Source organism: Passer montanus, unplaced genomic scaffold, assembly GCF_014805655.1.
Source record: "Passer montanus isolate IOZ18808 unplaced genomic scaffold, ASM1480565v1 scaffold48, whole genome shotgun sequence".
Lineage (NCBI taxonomy): Eukaryota > Metazoa > Chordata > Aves > Passeriformes > Passeridae > Passer > Passer montanus.
In genome coordinates this window covers 5,456,617-5,474,706 of record NW_024369707.1, presented here as the reverse complement: position 1 = coordinate 5,474,706, position 18,090 = coordinate 5,456,617, and the positions used below count along the sequence as shown (strand labels likewise).

The 18,090-nt window shown below is 37.6% G+C and overlaps 1 protein-coding gene across 1 annotated transcript in view; it reads right to left on the bottom strand.

Moving 5' to 3' along the window:
* Positions 1-18,090, bottom strand: part of FARSB (phenylalanyl-tRNA synthetase subunit beta) — a 36,286-nt gene that overhangs the window by 4,586 nt on the left and 13,610 nt on the right. Inside the window, exons 14-16 of the mRNA XM_039722278.1 lie at positions 17,382-17,474; positions 15,103-15,220; positions 10,626-10,778 (exon numbers count right to left, since the gene is read on the bottom strand). Of these exons, the coding sequence (XP_039578212.1) occupies positions 10,626-10,778; positions 15,103-15,220; positions 17,382-17,474 (364 nt within the window). The remainder of the gene's footprint in view (positions 1-10,625; positions 10,779-15,102; positions 15,221-17,381; positions 17,475-18,090) is intronic.

Below are 18,090 nucleotides of genomic sequence, written 5' to 3'. Positions count from 1 at the left end.
TGGAAATCCACCTCTTGATATGTCAGGTGTGTAAGTGGCAGTTAGGAGAAGGGGCGGGGTGAAATCCAATACACCTTCCTAAAGAAGGGATGCCAAAGCCAGCCCTGTCTAATGCTGACACACTACACGCAAGGGAAAGACAAAAGCTGCTTCTCGTGGCTGCAAGTAAGAATTTAATTTCTAATGTTCAGTGATGTAGAAGTAATACCTTTAATTAAAGCTTCTGTAGCATGTCCTCAAAATCCGTAATTGCCTCTCTGTATTCAGGCAACAGGGCCACTTTGATTGCTTTGGGGTAATTCTTTGGCCAATAATCCAACAGAGCATGTAGTCTTTAGCACATTTTCTGGCTAATTGACCCTCAAAGAGCTCTGAGTTCCCTGCACTCTTTGTTGTCAAACACCTTGCACAGTTTCTTTTCTCTACCTTACTCTCCCTTCCTTTCAAAAAGAAATAGATTAAAGTTGTATTATAGGCCTGCAGTTGCACTAAGCCTTCAAACCCACTTGTTTGTTCCTGTAATTTGAAGGAACACTGGAAGCTGAAGCTTAAGGAGGTAACAGAGCAGAGCTTATCTGGCCTCAGTAGCCTTTCATCTTCATTCTCCTCCCTTTAGTGACTCCAGCTGCCCTTTCACTACCTCACCCCAACTCACCTGGGGAAGTATTTTGCCTGTGCTACACTGGATGGAATTTAGTTTTGTGAGGTTAGATGTTGGTTTTAGGATCAAGTTCTTCACACTTTTGACAGATTTCCTTCTTTTGGCAAAAAATACAAATCAAATGCAGAGTCAGAGGGCACTATCAGCCCAGGCAGTGTGTTAAAAGGCACCCCCCTTTTTCTGCCCACATACACAGAAAGGCTCCCAAAACCTTATGCAAAATCAGATCTTGTCATGGAATGATTTACCTTCAGCTAATTCTCAAAATCACAGACATCTCAAATCTTCCACAATTTTTGGAACAAACTGAGATACCAATTGTTCTCATAAGTTGCACATTGTCAGCAGATCTTCTCCCTTATATTCTCAAGCCCAGAAAAACTATTTTGGGATCAGTGGGATATTTGTCAACTTTAGTCTCTTGATTTGTAAATCCTGACTAAAGCTGTGCCAGAATGACTGCCATTTCCCCAGATCACACCTATCTATAGTGACACATCAGGAAATTCAAATTAGTACAATTAAATTTAAGGCATGTGTCTCAATTACCCCTCTCAAGAAAATAATTAACACTTGACCAAAATCACAGAATCAATATCTGTGTGACGTGAATGAACATGTCCTTGTCTAAAGGGCATCTTTCATTCTGATCTCTTCCTCTGTTTTTCCAAAAGCCTCCTCATACAGGGCAGAGCAGAACAGGGTAAAGTGACAATCAATTATTTACCTGGACTGCTACACTGGATATCCAAAAATAGAATATTTGAGTCCTTGTGCAGACAGGAAGGCTGGGAACATGGAGAATCATCCACAGATTTGCAGGGGTCAGTCAGTAAATCATCTTCTCCTATTACAACTGAGTCAATGGCCGAGTTCCTATTAATTTGTATTTCAGGGAGGGTGTGAGGAAAACTAACCTTTCTGTCTCATAAGAACCCTCATATACAACCCTATAAGCTGGATTTGTTCTTCATTCTTGCTGTGGAGTGTCCCAGGAGCTTTAACAGGGGTGTTTGGTGTTGCTGGATGTCAGAAAGTGGTTCAAGAATGCAGTAGGTTTGAGGCACCTCTTTATTCACCTGTATTATCCTCGGGATTACAGCAGCCTCAGACACTTAAAATTGTCTGGGTAAAAACACTGTGTTCCTGCCTTTCCTAATGGAAGGTAGTTCTTGGGTGGATGCTGAAGCTAAGGAATGCAGGTATTTGGGGTTCTCTTATTAAATACTGCATGCACAAAAAGTAGGAAATCTAAAAAAAAAATCTAACACATTCCATGTATTTCTCTAGAAATCAGTATTTGTGTATAAAGCTCAAAAACTTGCCTTTGTGGGGCAGCTGTGAGAAACAGCAACTCTCCACTGGAGTTTAGTTGCTTTGCAGAGTTACCATTACACAGCTAATCTTTGCTATTAGGCTGGTTTATCTGATTTATCCAGATTTATCTGAAACATTATACTTTGTCTAAAAGTCACAACCTAAGCTGATATTATGTCACAGCTATTTTGTCTATAAAACTAAGGAATTCCTAATCCCAAATAAAGCTCTCTTTATTAGAAAAAAGACGTCTTGCTATTTCACTTGAGTTAGAGAACACAAAGTTTTGAATATTAAAAAACTTAATTTATTTGTGTCCCATGAGTGTTTTAATCACTCTTTGGATATCTAAAGGAATGATTCATCCTTGCAAACAACAGAATCTGTCAGGAACTAGGAAACAATAAACCATATGCTTTCTGGCAGGGGGTGTAACATACCCTGTGTGCTCAGCAAGGCAGCAGGTTTTAGCTTGTTGGGCTCTGCTGTCATACAGGCACTAGACAGTAACAAGAACCAGCACTAAGCCAGGCTGCAAGTCTACTTTAGTGTGTCACATTTGGTTTGCATGTTGTTTAATCACCCCTGTCCCAGACCAAGCTGCCCTCCTCTCCCAGTGACTTGACTGAGATAACCAAGAGGCACCTCATGCTCTGCTTTCACAGCTCCCCCATTCCATGCCTTTCACAAAGTGACAAACTGGGAGGGAACAATACATCATTAAACAATCTCAGCAGTCACTGCAACTGTTCATCACTTAGTTTTAGCAACTGAGGCTTATGTTGCAAAGCAGTGCCTCGTGGCTGAAGCACAGTGGCTCTAGCAGGAGAGAGAGAAATGCCTGAGCTGAGGGTGAGCTCAGCATTTCTCTGTGAATCTGTTCTTTCCTAACACATGTACCACAAGCCAAGGTAAAGTCTGTTCCTCCACCGTGGGCAACAGGTATCTTTGAAACCTGCATTCACACTGATCTAAACATTTGAGGCAATGTCTTTCAAATTCATGTTTAAAATGTTACTGCAGAAATAAAAAGAAAAAAAAAAGATTAAATTTGAAGCACCACCCCTCTGCCTTCATATCAAAGTTGAAAAATCACACCAGACTGGAGAACTGCTAAACTATAAAGTATAAAATTGACACGCTCACATTTGGTAGCATTAATACCAGTATGGTAGTGAAAATGAAAGGAGATACAGCCACAGCAGGCTGAGCAGATGAGAATGGAATTGAAAGATGGAGCTGAAGGGATGGGCCAATGTAGCATTTCTTCAGAGAAGCCAGAACTTCACCCTGAGCTGTGCTACTGCTGCTCTTTCTGCTACTGCCTTGGATGAATAATTTCTTTTATAAAGAAGGCTTTGCAATACTGAAAATATAGTTGATAATTAAGAAATAATTTTCTATTAAAAAATTGGAGAAGTTGGAAACAGGAAATTGAAAAAGGAAGTTACCTAAATGTATAATTATACACTGCAAAGCTGTGCCAGACATTTAAAATTCTTGATGCAAGGAAGACTTTCATCTCTTAAGACCTGCTATGATGTGTGATTAAAAAAGATAGTTGCCTTTGGGGGGAAAAACCAAAGGAATTAAACTCTGAAGAGGCCTCTCCAGTAAAGGAACAGCAGAAGAGCAAAGAGTTGTCAGGGTGAAGACATTAACATCTTGAGCTCAAGGAACACAAATACCAGTGATTTAGATGGTTCTGGTCGGCAAAAATGGATAGAAAATGAAACTCCTTAACTGTCAGGAGAAATGCTACTACTCCTTGGAGCATGCCTAACCTGTCAGAATAAAATGCAAAATGGGAAGAAAAATATTGTAATCTTTAATAGTTAATACTTGCAAAAAGAGGCACTAGAAGACAGCTTGACAGTAGAAGATAGCTTCTGTCTCTTTCCAAACTGACTTGACACCTTTCCTCACAATTTTTTTGCTGTTGCCATAGATTCTTTCCCCCCTCCCACTACAGGACACACAGTTCTGAATGAGTCAATTAAAAGGAGTTTCTCTTCTAAAATAATCTTCTGGATTTGAGAAACGAATACTTTCTTTGTTCTCTAATTGAATTTCTTTTATTTCATATGTGGGGAAAAAAAGTGTGTCAAACATAATTTGGTGATGAAAGTTTAAAAGACAAAAAAGTCTAAACCTGTCAAACCTTTTATTATCCCATGCTAAAATAATGTACTTTAACTCACACACCTTTCTGGGGATAAGGGTTGATACTTGAAGGGTACAGAGAAAGAACATTCAAGAAGTTTAGATAAGAGCTGAAGTGACCACAGGAATGGAAAAAGCCCTTTTCAAACTCACTTCTGAGAGCCTCTTTTTCATACTAAAAATCAACAGTATAACACAAAGCTAAAGAAATGAGACCTATTTCTAAAATCAAACTGGGTTTTGCCACAACTTCTGTGCTGCTTGGCCTACCAGCATCACTTCCAACAGAAGACACCTCTGAGGTGTCCAGTGCCAGAGTGTGCTGCCAAATTTTGATAAACCCAAGTATTTGGAAGTACTCCAAATACTGCAGACTCTCACTTTGGCTACATCAATAATATAGGCAACCCTCTTGTTTCACATCTTTCCTGGGTCCCTCCTTGGGTATTAATGGAGTTAAAATTGAATTTGAGGCATTAACACCAGAATGGGAAGATACTTGATAGAACAGAAATAAGTTTGGCACAAATTTATAGGTATTTAGTTCCTGTAAATCTGAAGACCTGTATTACAGAAAGGAGAGAGAGAGACCAGAGATAAAAGACAATTAAAGGGACATAAAGCAAGCAGCCACACCCACTTTATTAGATAATTTAATGCAATTTTGAGTTGTTAGAATTGTCATTCTTCATGTAACTAAGTTTCCTTGATGCTACCAAAAAATCTGTTCTGAAGGAAAGGATGAGAAATTAATTAGATCTCAAAGTAGTGGCCAACATTGGAAAAGCAACAAGAGCTAGTGACAAACATCCAAGTTTGTGAAATAATTTATAATTAAGCCATTTTAATGATCACTGCTGGCACTTCTGAAACCTCTTGCAGATTTAGGGTAATACATTTAAAAGTATTAAAATCAGTCAGGTTTAAAAAATAAACACCTGTTCTTACCTCTTACTATTAATTCATTAAGCTGTCTGGGAAGTAGGAAGGGGACTAAACAGACAAATAGTGGATGATCTTCAAGAACAATTTATTTGATAGATGAGTACTAGCAGTTTCATAATAAAAAAAGAAGAATGTTTTTGTCCAAAAAACCTACCCATATTTAGTGCTGAAATGAATGTGGTCAAAAATCAGAATGTTCCTTAGAGACAAAAATGAAATAAATAATTTGCACTTCAGAAAATGTGATTAATAACAGTGGCTGAAATTCATCAAGGAACTGAAAAAATTAGGAAAGATTAATTACTGGCTGCAGTAAAGACAGCATTTAAAAGGGACTTAAGGATATTGGAAACAAATTGTAAGTAGAGTACCTTAATTTACTAACAAGACTGGCTAAAGATATAGAAATGTTTTAAGTTTTTAATCAATATTTCTTTTCATCTGGGGTAGGGGGGAGGTATTACTGAGTAGAGTAAGGTGTTGTCCAATGCATGGAAAAGAAGAATATGTCTGGTTACATCTACCAGGATGTTTCTAAAACACCAGGAAGTCTCAGGCATCAGAATTGTGGTGCAATTCTCAGAGCAAATATCCTGCCTGCTCCTGTTAACCTGCAGTTCCAATACTGGAAATTCAGCAGTACTAGAAAAATGTTAACATGGTATTCCAAGGCGGATGTTCTAAGTTGATTCTCAGTGTTAAAAAAAATTGTGGGGAATTGGCAAAAGTGAAACTAACAGGAGTGGCATACAGTGAATTACCAGCTGATGTGTTTTATGAAGAATGGATTATCTACAAACTTGTAATTTGAAAGACTGTGCAATGGCACCTATAAGAATGCCAGTTAAGTGGACTAAGAATTGTCTGATATGTCCCAGTATGTCAGAAATGATATTTGGAGGCCTGGTAAAATTGGCACATTTCCTTCAGTTATCTATGAGTAAACAGACAATTATTGACATTTGTGACCAATGCAACGGCTGCCAAGACAGGCAGCTGGAAGGCCAGGATTGCCATTAAGAGCAATCAAGCTACAATTTCTTAAAATAAGGCAGGTATTAATAATGCCAAGCTCAATATAGACACTAAATATCTGCATATAGTTCAGTCTCCCAGTTTAAGCTGATCACTAGAGATAGATGCTGCAGCTCAATTCCATACCTCTATCTTGGAATTTGTCCCAGACTTCCCTCCTCTTGTCTTGTGAATTGAGGTTCATGGTGTAAATCTTCTTTTAAATTTGTTTATTGTGTAATTATTACTATAAAAGCCAATGTTTATTGATGTTCTTAGTTCTGGAGCTAACTATTACACCTCTAATTTCACAGCTGAACCTTACTAAATGGGAAGCTATTACTATGATTTACTGTGGAATTAAAATTTTCTACACTTCACCACAACTTTCATTTAATTTAATAAGGGCAGTAAAAAGAAGGGAGTGCAACTTCTTCTGTTTTGGTTTTTATTTTAAAGACAACTGTCAGTTACTGAATGAAGCAAGAGTTAGTATACATTTACTATGTACACATTCACACTGAACACAGGCTGACTTCCCAGCTTTGCTGAGCTGATCATTACCTTAAAAGAATGAATGGCATGAACATTTAGTTAAAAAAAATTAAATTAATAAATTCAAGAGGTAGCTGAAATCCCTGAGAAACAACACTGTAGGAAAAGGAAGGTCATGTCACAAGCTGATTCTCTTTATGGGTTGCTTGTTTTCATGAGATTGCCAATATTGTCGTGGAGGACTGGGGCAGACAGGGAGGAGCAGCCATGCACAGATTCTCTGTAAGTTTCTGTGAACCTGTCAAGTTGTTTCATTTTGATTAAATAGGGATATTATCTTTCCTTTTCAAACAGTTTCTGCTCAGTTAAATTCCATGTGCAAAGTATGGAGACTCCTGCAAGGTACTGCCAACCCAGGGGTTTCTTCCTTAAACAAGGGACTCTTAAATGTTACATTAGGACTGAAGTTAATTACACCTTCCACTTCACACCACTCCTTTGAAGACTGTGATATATAATCCACTGGCAGGATTTCCTAAGCCTTTCTTTATTCTTTTCAGCCTAAGTAAGGCTTTACTATGGACCCAAGCCCCATGATTAACATCACCTCCTGATTGTTGTCCTGATCTCTGGAAGAAAATTATCACCTCAGATGGTCATGCAAAAGCACAAGATCACTAAAATATTGCAGAAAACACTGAATAAAACTTGAAATTAAGAATATCTTCCCATATAATAACACCTCTAGTTTGCAGTTCAAGAGAATTGAAATCAATGAAAGTGAGCTAAAAATTAAATAATTTTGTGAAATTACCTGAAAACACACAACTAAATTTATTCTCTTTCTACCTGTATTTTTATATTTTAAAAATTATTTACCTTCTAATCATACATATCCATACTGATATTTACATTTAATTAATGGTATGGAATGGTTAAATCTCAAAAAAATTATACTTTTTATTATGGAGCACATACAAGTTTGAGGATTGATCATTTGATTGATCATTGATCTTTTCCATCTATATTTGATTATGGATGCCTGTGCCATAAAATGAAGAGAAAAACCAGAATGCTTTTCTAGGCCAGTAGGATTCACTGTCAAAAAGGTAATTCTGTGCATTTTAAAGCAATGGGGAGCATTTCAGACTTCTGTCTTTAAATCTTTAATTTTGTATGTTTAGTGGCAAAAAGAAGGTTCCATTAGTAACTTTTAAGAAAGTGGAAGGCATTGAGTGTCAAATGTGTGTTGAAATCCTCAAATTCAGTCAGTCAAAAGCCTCTCTTCCTCAAGGCTGCTCTAAGCAGCTCTTCTCCATTTATTACCTAGCTCAGATTACACCAAAGCACAGTGCAAAGGCCAGGGGAACATCACAATTTCACCCATATTTTCTAGCATCTGTACTGCTTCTCCCAGGTGTTGCTGGAGAGGCAAAACCACTCTGACCTTAAGGTCAAATCTCAGGGCACTGAGGTGTTGGCAGGACAGAAGGAGCTCAAATAACCTCACTGCACATATGGACCAAGCAGGACTCCAGCACAGGCATTTCATTTTCCAGAGGGAATTTGGAAAAGTGTCAAATATGTGCCCAACATATCTCTATCTGTTCTCTGCTGCTCATTTAAAGCTAGATTTTATTCCCTGTATTGTTTTTCAATAATCAGTGGAATTATTTCAATCAGTTACACAAGGAGTAAAAATAACTGGCCTAAACCCTACCTTTACACTGTGTTGCTTACAGATCTCAAGCTTTAAGATTATGGACAGAGACAAAACCTGTAAATCTCTCTAAATCAGCGCCCTAGTACTCACTGTACAAATTTGAAATTTGGCACAGGCAATAAAACAGCTTGGTGCAGATGCCTCTAAAAATCTGTGCCATGTGTAATGTCCTGATTTCAAACCTCTGAAGTAACTGGCACTGCTCTTATGAATTATTTCGGTATCCTGAGGTCTCTTTAAGATGTTGCAGGGTATCTTTGTTTCACTGAGCAGTTACCTTACTCCATCATCTGCTGGCATCTCCCTCACACATTCTTAATTGACAAATTGTGAAGCAACTTTTAAAAAACCAAAAATAACAAACAAATAAGCAAACCAACCACTAAAAAAACCAAAACAAAATTCTCCAAGTTACTCTGACTTCCAACCATCTCTGCAGTGAAGGTCTCAAGCTAAGTTGGTGCAGTGACACTGCATTTGCTATGGCACCAGAGTATCAGCCACCTGCATTGATAGCAAGGTTAAATTCCAATGTCAAGACAACTGCAAGGAATCCATGTCCCATCCCAGGAGAGTTCTGAATCACTGGTGAAACAGAAAGTAGTAGAGATGCTTTTCTTTTTTTTCTTTTTTTTTTTTACCAAAAGCCACAAACTGCTTGTAATATATTGCACATGACAAGGCATAATCCACCCTCTGCACTAAATGTGTCATGAAGTAGAATGCAGGGATTTTGAGTGAGCATTGTAAATCTCACAGCATCAGGAATACTGAGCAGCACTAATATCTAGAAATAACTTCTTCCCTGTGTTAGGATTATTGCTGAGGCCTTTTTCCAGTTTCTTGACATCAGCTGTCATGTTACAACACAGAATATAAAACACCTGTAAATATTTTTCAGTACTAAAGTAAACTTTTGATATGTCTATTCAAAAACCAGCTACAGAAGAGTTTGGAATAGGAATAGAACATTTCAGTTTGACTTCAATGGCAGCTGAGTACCCAGCTCCCAGAGGCTTTTCTTAACTCCCCACTACCACACCCCCCTTCCAAACAAGAGGCTTTGCTATTACATGTTCTGTACTTGATAGAATTAGAACAGAATTGTATTAAACATTCTACTGGTCAACCTGGGCATCCTATTAACAATATTCTAACAAGCCCACTGAGAGTCTGCCTAAAAAACACTGAGCAAAACAGTACTTTCTCAAAAAAAGCATCAATATGTCTGACACAAGTGTGCACTGAAGTGCCAGAAGACCACTTAGCTCAAATGTTCTGTGTGCCATCTTGGCAGCACAGGGAGACACCTAACAAACTTTCATTAAAGTTCTATGAGCAGCAGAGTTAGGTCAGGCTGCCAGGGACCCTGTGTCAGTGCCACTGTTCCAGGAAGAGCAGAATGGAGGCACTTCTTCAGGCTGAGTCAGTTTGAGTCAGTGTCTCATATCCCTGAACACCACTGCATGACATGTAATTAGAATCACAGCTGCCATCCCTGCAGCTGTGCTTTTCTATTCTGTATTTTCTACACTTATTTTAGGTAGCAGAATAGATGAGTTGCTGCTGCTACTCTTTTCCATCAACCTGTATTCTTGCAATGAAGGAATCAGGTCAACCTGCTTGCTTTCTCTTTTACATGTACAGGCACATACACAGAGGACATTCTGCATTTATGGATGTTATTTTTAATTCATGTGCAGCTCACCCTGTATGGAGAAGGAAGAGGGCTGTTATACAACTACCAAAGCAGCAGGGTCAGTCTCAAAGATAGCAGCTCTTTGAATCAAAGATATATAAGCCATATGGCTTCACATGAATGTATAAATAAAAGGTACCTATAAGAAAAAGCTATAGATAAAGATAGAAACCAAAAGATAAGGTGTAAGAAGTTGCCTTTTCCAGGCTCTGTTAGCCAAGGAGAATACAGTGGGTGTCTGGTATATTCATCAGTTCAGTGAATTCCTATGTACCCTATTGCCACCAGCAGATTAAATCATTATAAACAGCCCATGAAGCTCAGGACATATGCTATATTATAAGTTCCCTAAAAAGCTGTGAACTCACAAACTACATTAAGCTACTCAGGGTAGCTCACACAAAGACAGCAATCCCATTTTACAATCAGTGAATGCAGACAATGCCTTTTCACTATTATTCCATCATGTTGCAGTATGACAGCACATATAATAGTATTAATCCTTAGTCTCTACTGCTGAGAAGAGACAAAAATTCTCCTCAGATTGTAGAGGAACATTTGAGTTCCACAACAACCTCTGCTGTACACTGTAGTTTTTTCTTCCTTACCTTCAGCTGCCTTGATGGTGTAGCCATTCTCTTCATTTGGTGGTACTTCCAGGACCTGCATGACTCTGTCCAGCAAACCATGGATGATCTCAAAGCCTGGGCTTTTGTTGTAATAAATAGCACATAAATGTCTGTAGTTTCTTGCCCCTACATCTGCAAAAGAAGGAAGCAACTATGTTACCTGGGAAACTTTATCACACTTCTAACTTACTTTGTATTTTGCATCACTTTTCTTCTGCTGTCCCATGTGGCTGAAAGGAGAAATAAGTATGTAAAATGGTTTCTTTGACAGACTGCCATGTAGCCTCAGGAAATAATGGAATGTCTTTAACCCACTGGACTCTCACAGTCAGAAATGTAAAGAAAGATTTAAAGTACCCTATGCCTTAAGCAGGAAAGAGGGTTACTATATACAAGGATCTTGTGTGCAATGACAGGTACCAAGCATAAAGCTAAGTGGTAGAAAAATTTAAAATAGACAAGCCAAAATGTAAATACCCAGCATGCATGGAGAAGCTTGTAATGCTGGTGGGAAAGCTAAATCTGTCAGGAGCTAAACAGGAAAACATTTATTGAGTGACCAGAAATACACAGGTTAAAACACAGTAAAACACAGGAGCAGAGCCTACATACAAGATGAAAGCTCAGCCTTTTTGAGGCAGAAATCATTCAAAACTTCTAGGGGTACTCAGTACCACAGCTGCAAGTTCTCTCATCAGTCACTGAAAGCTGAAGTAAGTCTGCAATTTGTCACTCAATGTTTTTTTCCCGTCATTATAATAATTTACAGTGTTAAATAATGCTGGAGAATCCAATCCTGAAGTTAAAATGGCAACACAGGAAAGTAAAGGCTGCAGGGGAAAAATATCAATAAATGCAGCATCTGTTTTTGGGTCTGAGCACTCTGGCTGCTCTCTGTGTCACATGTGTCTCTGTTTCTTAGCTCTACTAAGATACCAACAAGTAGTACAATCTTAGATGGTCAGCAATTTCTTTTCATGTTATACTGAGCAACAGAATAGAAAAATATGATTTTTCCTCCCCTAAGATAGCATGTTCTTTCGACTAGAGGTTCAGTAGAATGGTTTCCTTTTTTTTTTTTTTTGCTGCCATAATTAGATAGATTTTGTGACAACTACCTGAAATTTAATTTTATTATGATTAAGATAGTGGTGCTTTCAGACTAGACTTCTTAACTAAAGCATCATAAATAAACATACACAGCATTTTTTATAACTCATGTTTTCAATTTTAGGGATATTTGGTAAAGGAAAGGTTGTTTTTTTCAAGTGTTATAAAACTTAGTCCTTTACAGAGGTCTATTACAACAGAGGAAGTTAATTCACCACAAGTGATAGGAAGGAAAAAAAGATACTGGGAATTGTAGGCAAAAGCTGGCAGATGTTAGAAATGCTTCAGTTCTTTGTAAGTCACTTAAGAGCTCTCATGTCATGCCATGAAACATTTCTATTTTTCAAGTGAGCCTGCCAAGTATGTCAACCCAAATTATACATAAATATATATATGTGTGTATATATTTCTGAGACTTCAAAGCACTTCCTGGGGATGCTGCTGAAAAACAATCCAAAGGATGGGCAGCTGCTTGGGAATATGTGAGCCAGAAGAGTGCAGAGGAACATAAAGCAATGTTGTACACTGCTCCCCTCCAAATTAGAGCTGCTTCAGAAAAATGACCTGGTGATCTGAAAAGGGACACCTGCTCGTGCAAAGTTGTCTTTTAGCCTCCCAAACTATTTTCTGCAGATAACAACATTTCCAGACAGTTGGAAATATGCTTCAAAAGGTGGCAGCAGCTGTATTCACAGATGATGTAAATTGTGCTGCCATAAGCTTGCCAGATTCTCCAAGATCATTGGTCAGAGGTGATTTTCTAATGGATTAATTTCTTTTGTTGTGGTGAGAAAAAGGGTATTCTCTCTTAGGCCTGGTGGTAAAGGTGCTGAGTTATACCCTAAACTAGTGTAACCATCCTACAGAAGTGATTACCTAGTGCTACAAATTACCCACACAAATGCTGCGCAACATATTCAAAATCAGCATGTTTCCTTCTGCCCTGAGAAAAACCATTTTTGCTCAGATTTGGTTCCATTTAGTTACATTAAATCTGTCACACATTTTGATAATTTAATACATCAAAACTTTTTCAGGTAAGTCTGAAGAGAAATATGTTCAGTTCACCTTAGTAAGCACAAGTTCTGTGTACTTTATTAAAGCCCGGAGTGTTTAAAAGAGCTAGGTTCATTCACACATGGATCACTGCAAGGTAGCATTCAAATACAGTTAATGTCAGTACTCTATTGACCCTACTTTTGAAATTATTAATTGGGAATTCTGCATGCCAAAATCATGAAATAATAAAATTAAATTAAGTCAGTCTGATGACATAAGCCTTGTGCAAGAAATCTCATTCCATATGTGAGAGGACAACCCCAGATTTTTCAATGTTTGCCTTTCTCCACCACCCCCCCAACTCCAAGCTTTTTATTAGTCAACTTTAATTTTGGAAGTCAGTTTGGGGAAGACAGTAGTGATTCTAAACACAAGACTAAAACCCATTTCAGATACTGTTCACAGTCTGTAAGGGCTCAGTCCATGACAGGGCTGTCCAAGAGCAGACAGCACAAAGTTGCTGTCTTGGAAATCTTTGTTGCAATGATTCCCATCAAAATTAAGTACACCACAAAATATTCTTTATAAAACTGTTAAGCAGCCATCTACATAAATGAAAGCTTTCAAGAGCTGCACTTGACAAGCCTGAAATAAAAGTAACAATTTAACTCACAAATTTTATAATGCCAGAGTAAATAAATGTACTCCTTAGTCCAAGAAAAACAGCCCCACTCTTGGTTCTAAAAAATGCTGATGCTATTCTGCCATCTGTCCCATGTTTTTTGCATTCTAGCTAACTGCATGCCCAACAAGGAATGAGCTGCACCACCAAACTGTCTGTATTTAATAAAAAAGAACCTACATGGTTTGCTAAAACTGCTTGTTTTGTTTGGCAAGGCTCTTTTTTCCTTCAAAAAAGAAAAAAGGTAATCTACCAATTAAATTAATCACCAAAGCAATTTACTTGCCATTTTGTTTAGGCCTTATATAAAACTTTGGCAGATTCCAGATACTTTAAACACCATCACTAAAATCTGAAACCAGATAATGAAACAACAGAACCATTGCTACCACTGAATTTAAAGTAATGTCAGCCTTTTAACTGAGGCAAAACTCCAATCAACTCCTCCCAGAAGCTGTAGCTTGGTCACTCCTTTTCTCTCAACATACTGTAGAGAAAGACATGAATCAGTAAAATTTAGGCAAATTTTTAACATTTAAAAATCTGTTTTTTACAGTTCATTTTACTGTGAGATATTTATCCAGATAAAGGCAATTTGAAATTTTGATCATATGCAGTGAAATCAGTGCAAAGAGGCCCCAAAGCACAGGAAGGATTTCACCGAAGCTTTTGGAAAGTGAATGAGCTGCTTTGCCTGTTTCACATACAACAATTAAGATTACATTGCTAGAGAGCCATGCTCTCTTAGCATAGCTGGATGAAGTGGTAAGATAAGGACAATATTTTTATTAATGAGAGAGGAAATTTTATACTGTGGAGCTTTTTATTTATGGATACAGTTTTTTGCACTGACTTTTCCATTCTCTACCCTGTATCTCTGCTACCAATCTCATTCTTCATATCAGTTATCAGTTTCTCAGAAAATAATTTGGGAGAACAAATACAAGCAGTCTTGTTTAAAGATGATGGAAAAGGGATTCATGTTGAGACACTGACCCCAAAATCTTCCTCTGAATAACTGCTCTCTGGGATGGAATTTGCCTATGAATAAAACCTGCTCTTCCCAGGCTCAAGACATTCTGCTTTCCAGCTGGCACAGCCCTGCACATGACTGAGACTGCAGGGGCCTAAGCAGCCTCTAGAACTGTAACAGCAGCATGCCTTTGGCATTTCTGCTTTCCAGGGTTTGTGCCACTTGCAAACACTACCAGCCTGTTCTCTCATGAGATACATCCCTGATAAGAATATCAATGACTTTCCTGATAAGAATAGGAAGGAGCACTAAATTAAGAGGAAGAAAAATAGGCACATCAACACAAGCAATTTAAAGCAGATTATTTTTTAGTCTTGTATTTATGCTTGCAGTTTTTCAGTATCTGTGACAGATTTTAAGGAATATTTAGATGCCTAAAAACAGTTGCTGTGTATCTCTGCACTCTTGAGTGAGCATATAAAATTAACATTTCCAGCTACCTTAAATCCAGCCTGTAAACCAAGCTGTTAAATCTTGTGCTGTGGACATTAATACAAAACCCCACTGTAGTATGGAATTACTATTATTATGAAATGCTTATTTTAAAGGAAATACAGATTTACTTACTATTACCATTTGGTATGTAAATGTATTTCCATTTTCAAAGATTCTGAGGAACCTTCTCTTCTTACCTGTATTAGGATCTTTTACTACAATGTCAGAAATCTCAAAGAGTTTGAGAGGCAAGGGCATCTTTCTGTTGGCAGCAATAGTTTTCAGCAGCCCAGGAAGGAGGGTTGTACGTGCCACCTGCAGGACAAACAGAGATGCTGCAAGTCAAATACCTTCCAAATATCTTGGTTTATTATTTTTTTTTGTTTTGTCCATTCATAACAAGAATTTAAAAGTAGTCAAGTGCAAATACTTCATGTATCTCTTATGTTTAAGCAACTTTGATTTAGAATTTTTAAACCTGGAAATGTACATTCTCTCCATATTCTATATACTGCATTTTCTCAAAGAGTTTATAAGTGAGCTTCAGAACTGGTACCATTTCACAGGTGGCTGAATTGCACTGCAGCATAGAAAAAAATACAGAAATTGAAAAAAATTCCTATACATTTACTCTCACTTATACAAAAGGCAAATTCTAAGGCAGTTTTGGAAATATCAAGAGTTATTTAAAATGTTATCTTTATAGGAAAATGCTATGTAATATTCAGTCATGGACACCTGAAATCTACAGAAAAATGTGTTCAAAGAACCAAGCAAGAGACAATCACACCTCTGAATGTATCTGTAAGAACAGCAACATTTCTGTGTTCTCCATTCAAATACTTCCTTTGCACCTTTTTTATTTGTCAAACTACAAGAGTCCGATTCAGTAAATCTAATTTAAGAGGGGTGGCAGTGACTTTGCTCCTTCACTGCAGGTTAAAAGTCACCATGTGCTCAGCCACAGTTACTTCTTATGCTTGGTCATGCAGCATTTCTGTTTATTTATCCCACTTTTCTTAACCAGTGAGGAGTTCCAGCTCTACAGTCAGTGTAAGATGGACCCTGCCATCATCCTGCCCTTCCCTTACTGGCAGGAAACAGGGGATGGGGAGAGACCCTGAGAATCCCATCCCAGCTACCATCTAAATCTGAAAGTTTATAGTGCATCCTTCCCAATTTTCAGGGAGGCCTACAGATTTTAAAAGACTGAAACTATTTTTGCCACAGGGAATTATCCATCCAATAATAACCCTGCTTAGCAGCACTGCTACTGCAAAGGTCTGCAGTCTTGCAAGAACAGGAGTCTGAAATTGTATCTGGCTTTTTTCTCTTTTTGTTCACACTATTGTTTGTTGGGGGTACATCCTATATTTCTCACTGTAATCACCATGCTAAATGATAGAAATGAACAGGTGGTAATGGTCTGAACAGGTTCCAACAGTGTCTTGCATGACTGCTGATTTGTGGTACCAAATAGGTGTGCAAAACTTCTGTTCTTGAATGTCAGAGCAGCAGAAGACTGTCATCAATATTACAGCTAATATCTAGGAAGGTATTTCAGAAACTCAGAGAAATCAGATGTACTAAAGGTCTTCAGGGAAAAGTCACAAATCATAAAATATTAATACCTCACAGACTCCTGAAACTTTTCAAAACTATTCTAAAGTGACTTTACCTTTGTATTTTGTAGGCTAGAAAGAAAAAAAAGGGCCTCTAAATTTACATTCCTAAATAAAGCATCTTAAAAAAAACCCCAACAACCCTCTTGAAAGGAAATATAATACCTATGGGTACAGTCTTTGGTATTTTCAGAATTACTGAGAATACCATACTTTAGCTCTCACTTTCTGCTTTGGCTAAGATCAAATGATCTAGAAAGAAGGATTAAACTACTTCAAGAGCATCACTGAATTTAATACCTATGGGTACTGTCTTTGGTATTTTCAGAATTACTGAGAATACCATACTTTAGCTCTCACTTTCTGCTTTAGCTAAGATCAAATGATCTAGAAAGAAGTATTAAAATACTTCAAGAGCATCACTGAATTAAAAAAAAACAAACCAAGAGTAACAATGATCAATATTTAAAAAAAAAAACAACCCAAATGTTGGGTACAACCCTACCCAAAGCTCAGGAAGTTTAAAGATTGCCAAGTCTAACAGTTCCTTCTATGCTGAATAGGTTTTCTAGATAAGGGAGCTGATCAACCATCTGGGATTTTCTGAATAAGACTGCTCAGTTTTGCCACATTGTGCTACACAGAGCATGGCACTTTGCTTTCTTGAAAAGCTGATGATATTTGACAGCAGAAGAGAGATTTCTCAGTGCAGTAACAGAAGTATACACAAGCTCTTTAATGCAGGAAATGTAGCTTATAGTGTATAAATTTTATTTCCTGTAGGAGGTTCCTTTCTCTCAGTTTTAAATATAGAACCCATGACAATATTGCTTTCAAAGGGTAAATGATCTCACCTGAAATTCTGCTGTTTTGGGGTTTGCTATGCGCACGGCGTTTGTTGCAGAGATGTCCATGCGAAGTTTATCTGCAATATCTTCTTGAGAACACTGAAAATGAGACAAAAACATATCAAGGTCAAGTGGTTAAAATAGACAGCAAGCCAATGATGAAATCTGATCTCAAGAATGAACAATAGAATTGTAGCACTGCCTCATAATGTAGCCTCTCACACGTAACACTCATCACACAAATTAAGCCCCAATCTTAAGACTAAGTAGGCAAACTGGTTTATTTATAAATCTTAATTACTAAATAAAATTAAGCTGGGTTAAAAAACCCCAACAAGTGTTTATTTAGGCTTCTGTCACGGATTGTTGTAATTTATTTTAAAAACAGGCTCAGATTCTGCACCCTGACTTGCAGTGGGTGAAGTATTTTATTCTGAAAATAGCACTTGTAGAAGGACTGGTATCTGTTCTTTCACACAAAGTAAAACAATCCATTGAGGGACACTTACATAAAGTACAGTACTGTCTATGAAAAACAGCTCCCATGGCCAAGCCTTCCGTTTTAAGAGCTGCATAAGATTCTTGTAGTTTGTTCAATTTTTGGGGTTGAAGTGTTTCTAAAAACTGTATTTCTAAAGCCTGTGTATTTTTAAGCTGGTCAGTAAAACAATATGCATTCACTTGATCAGGCTCAGCCCATGTCTGTGCACATACT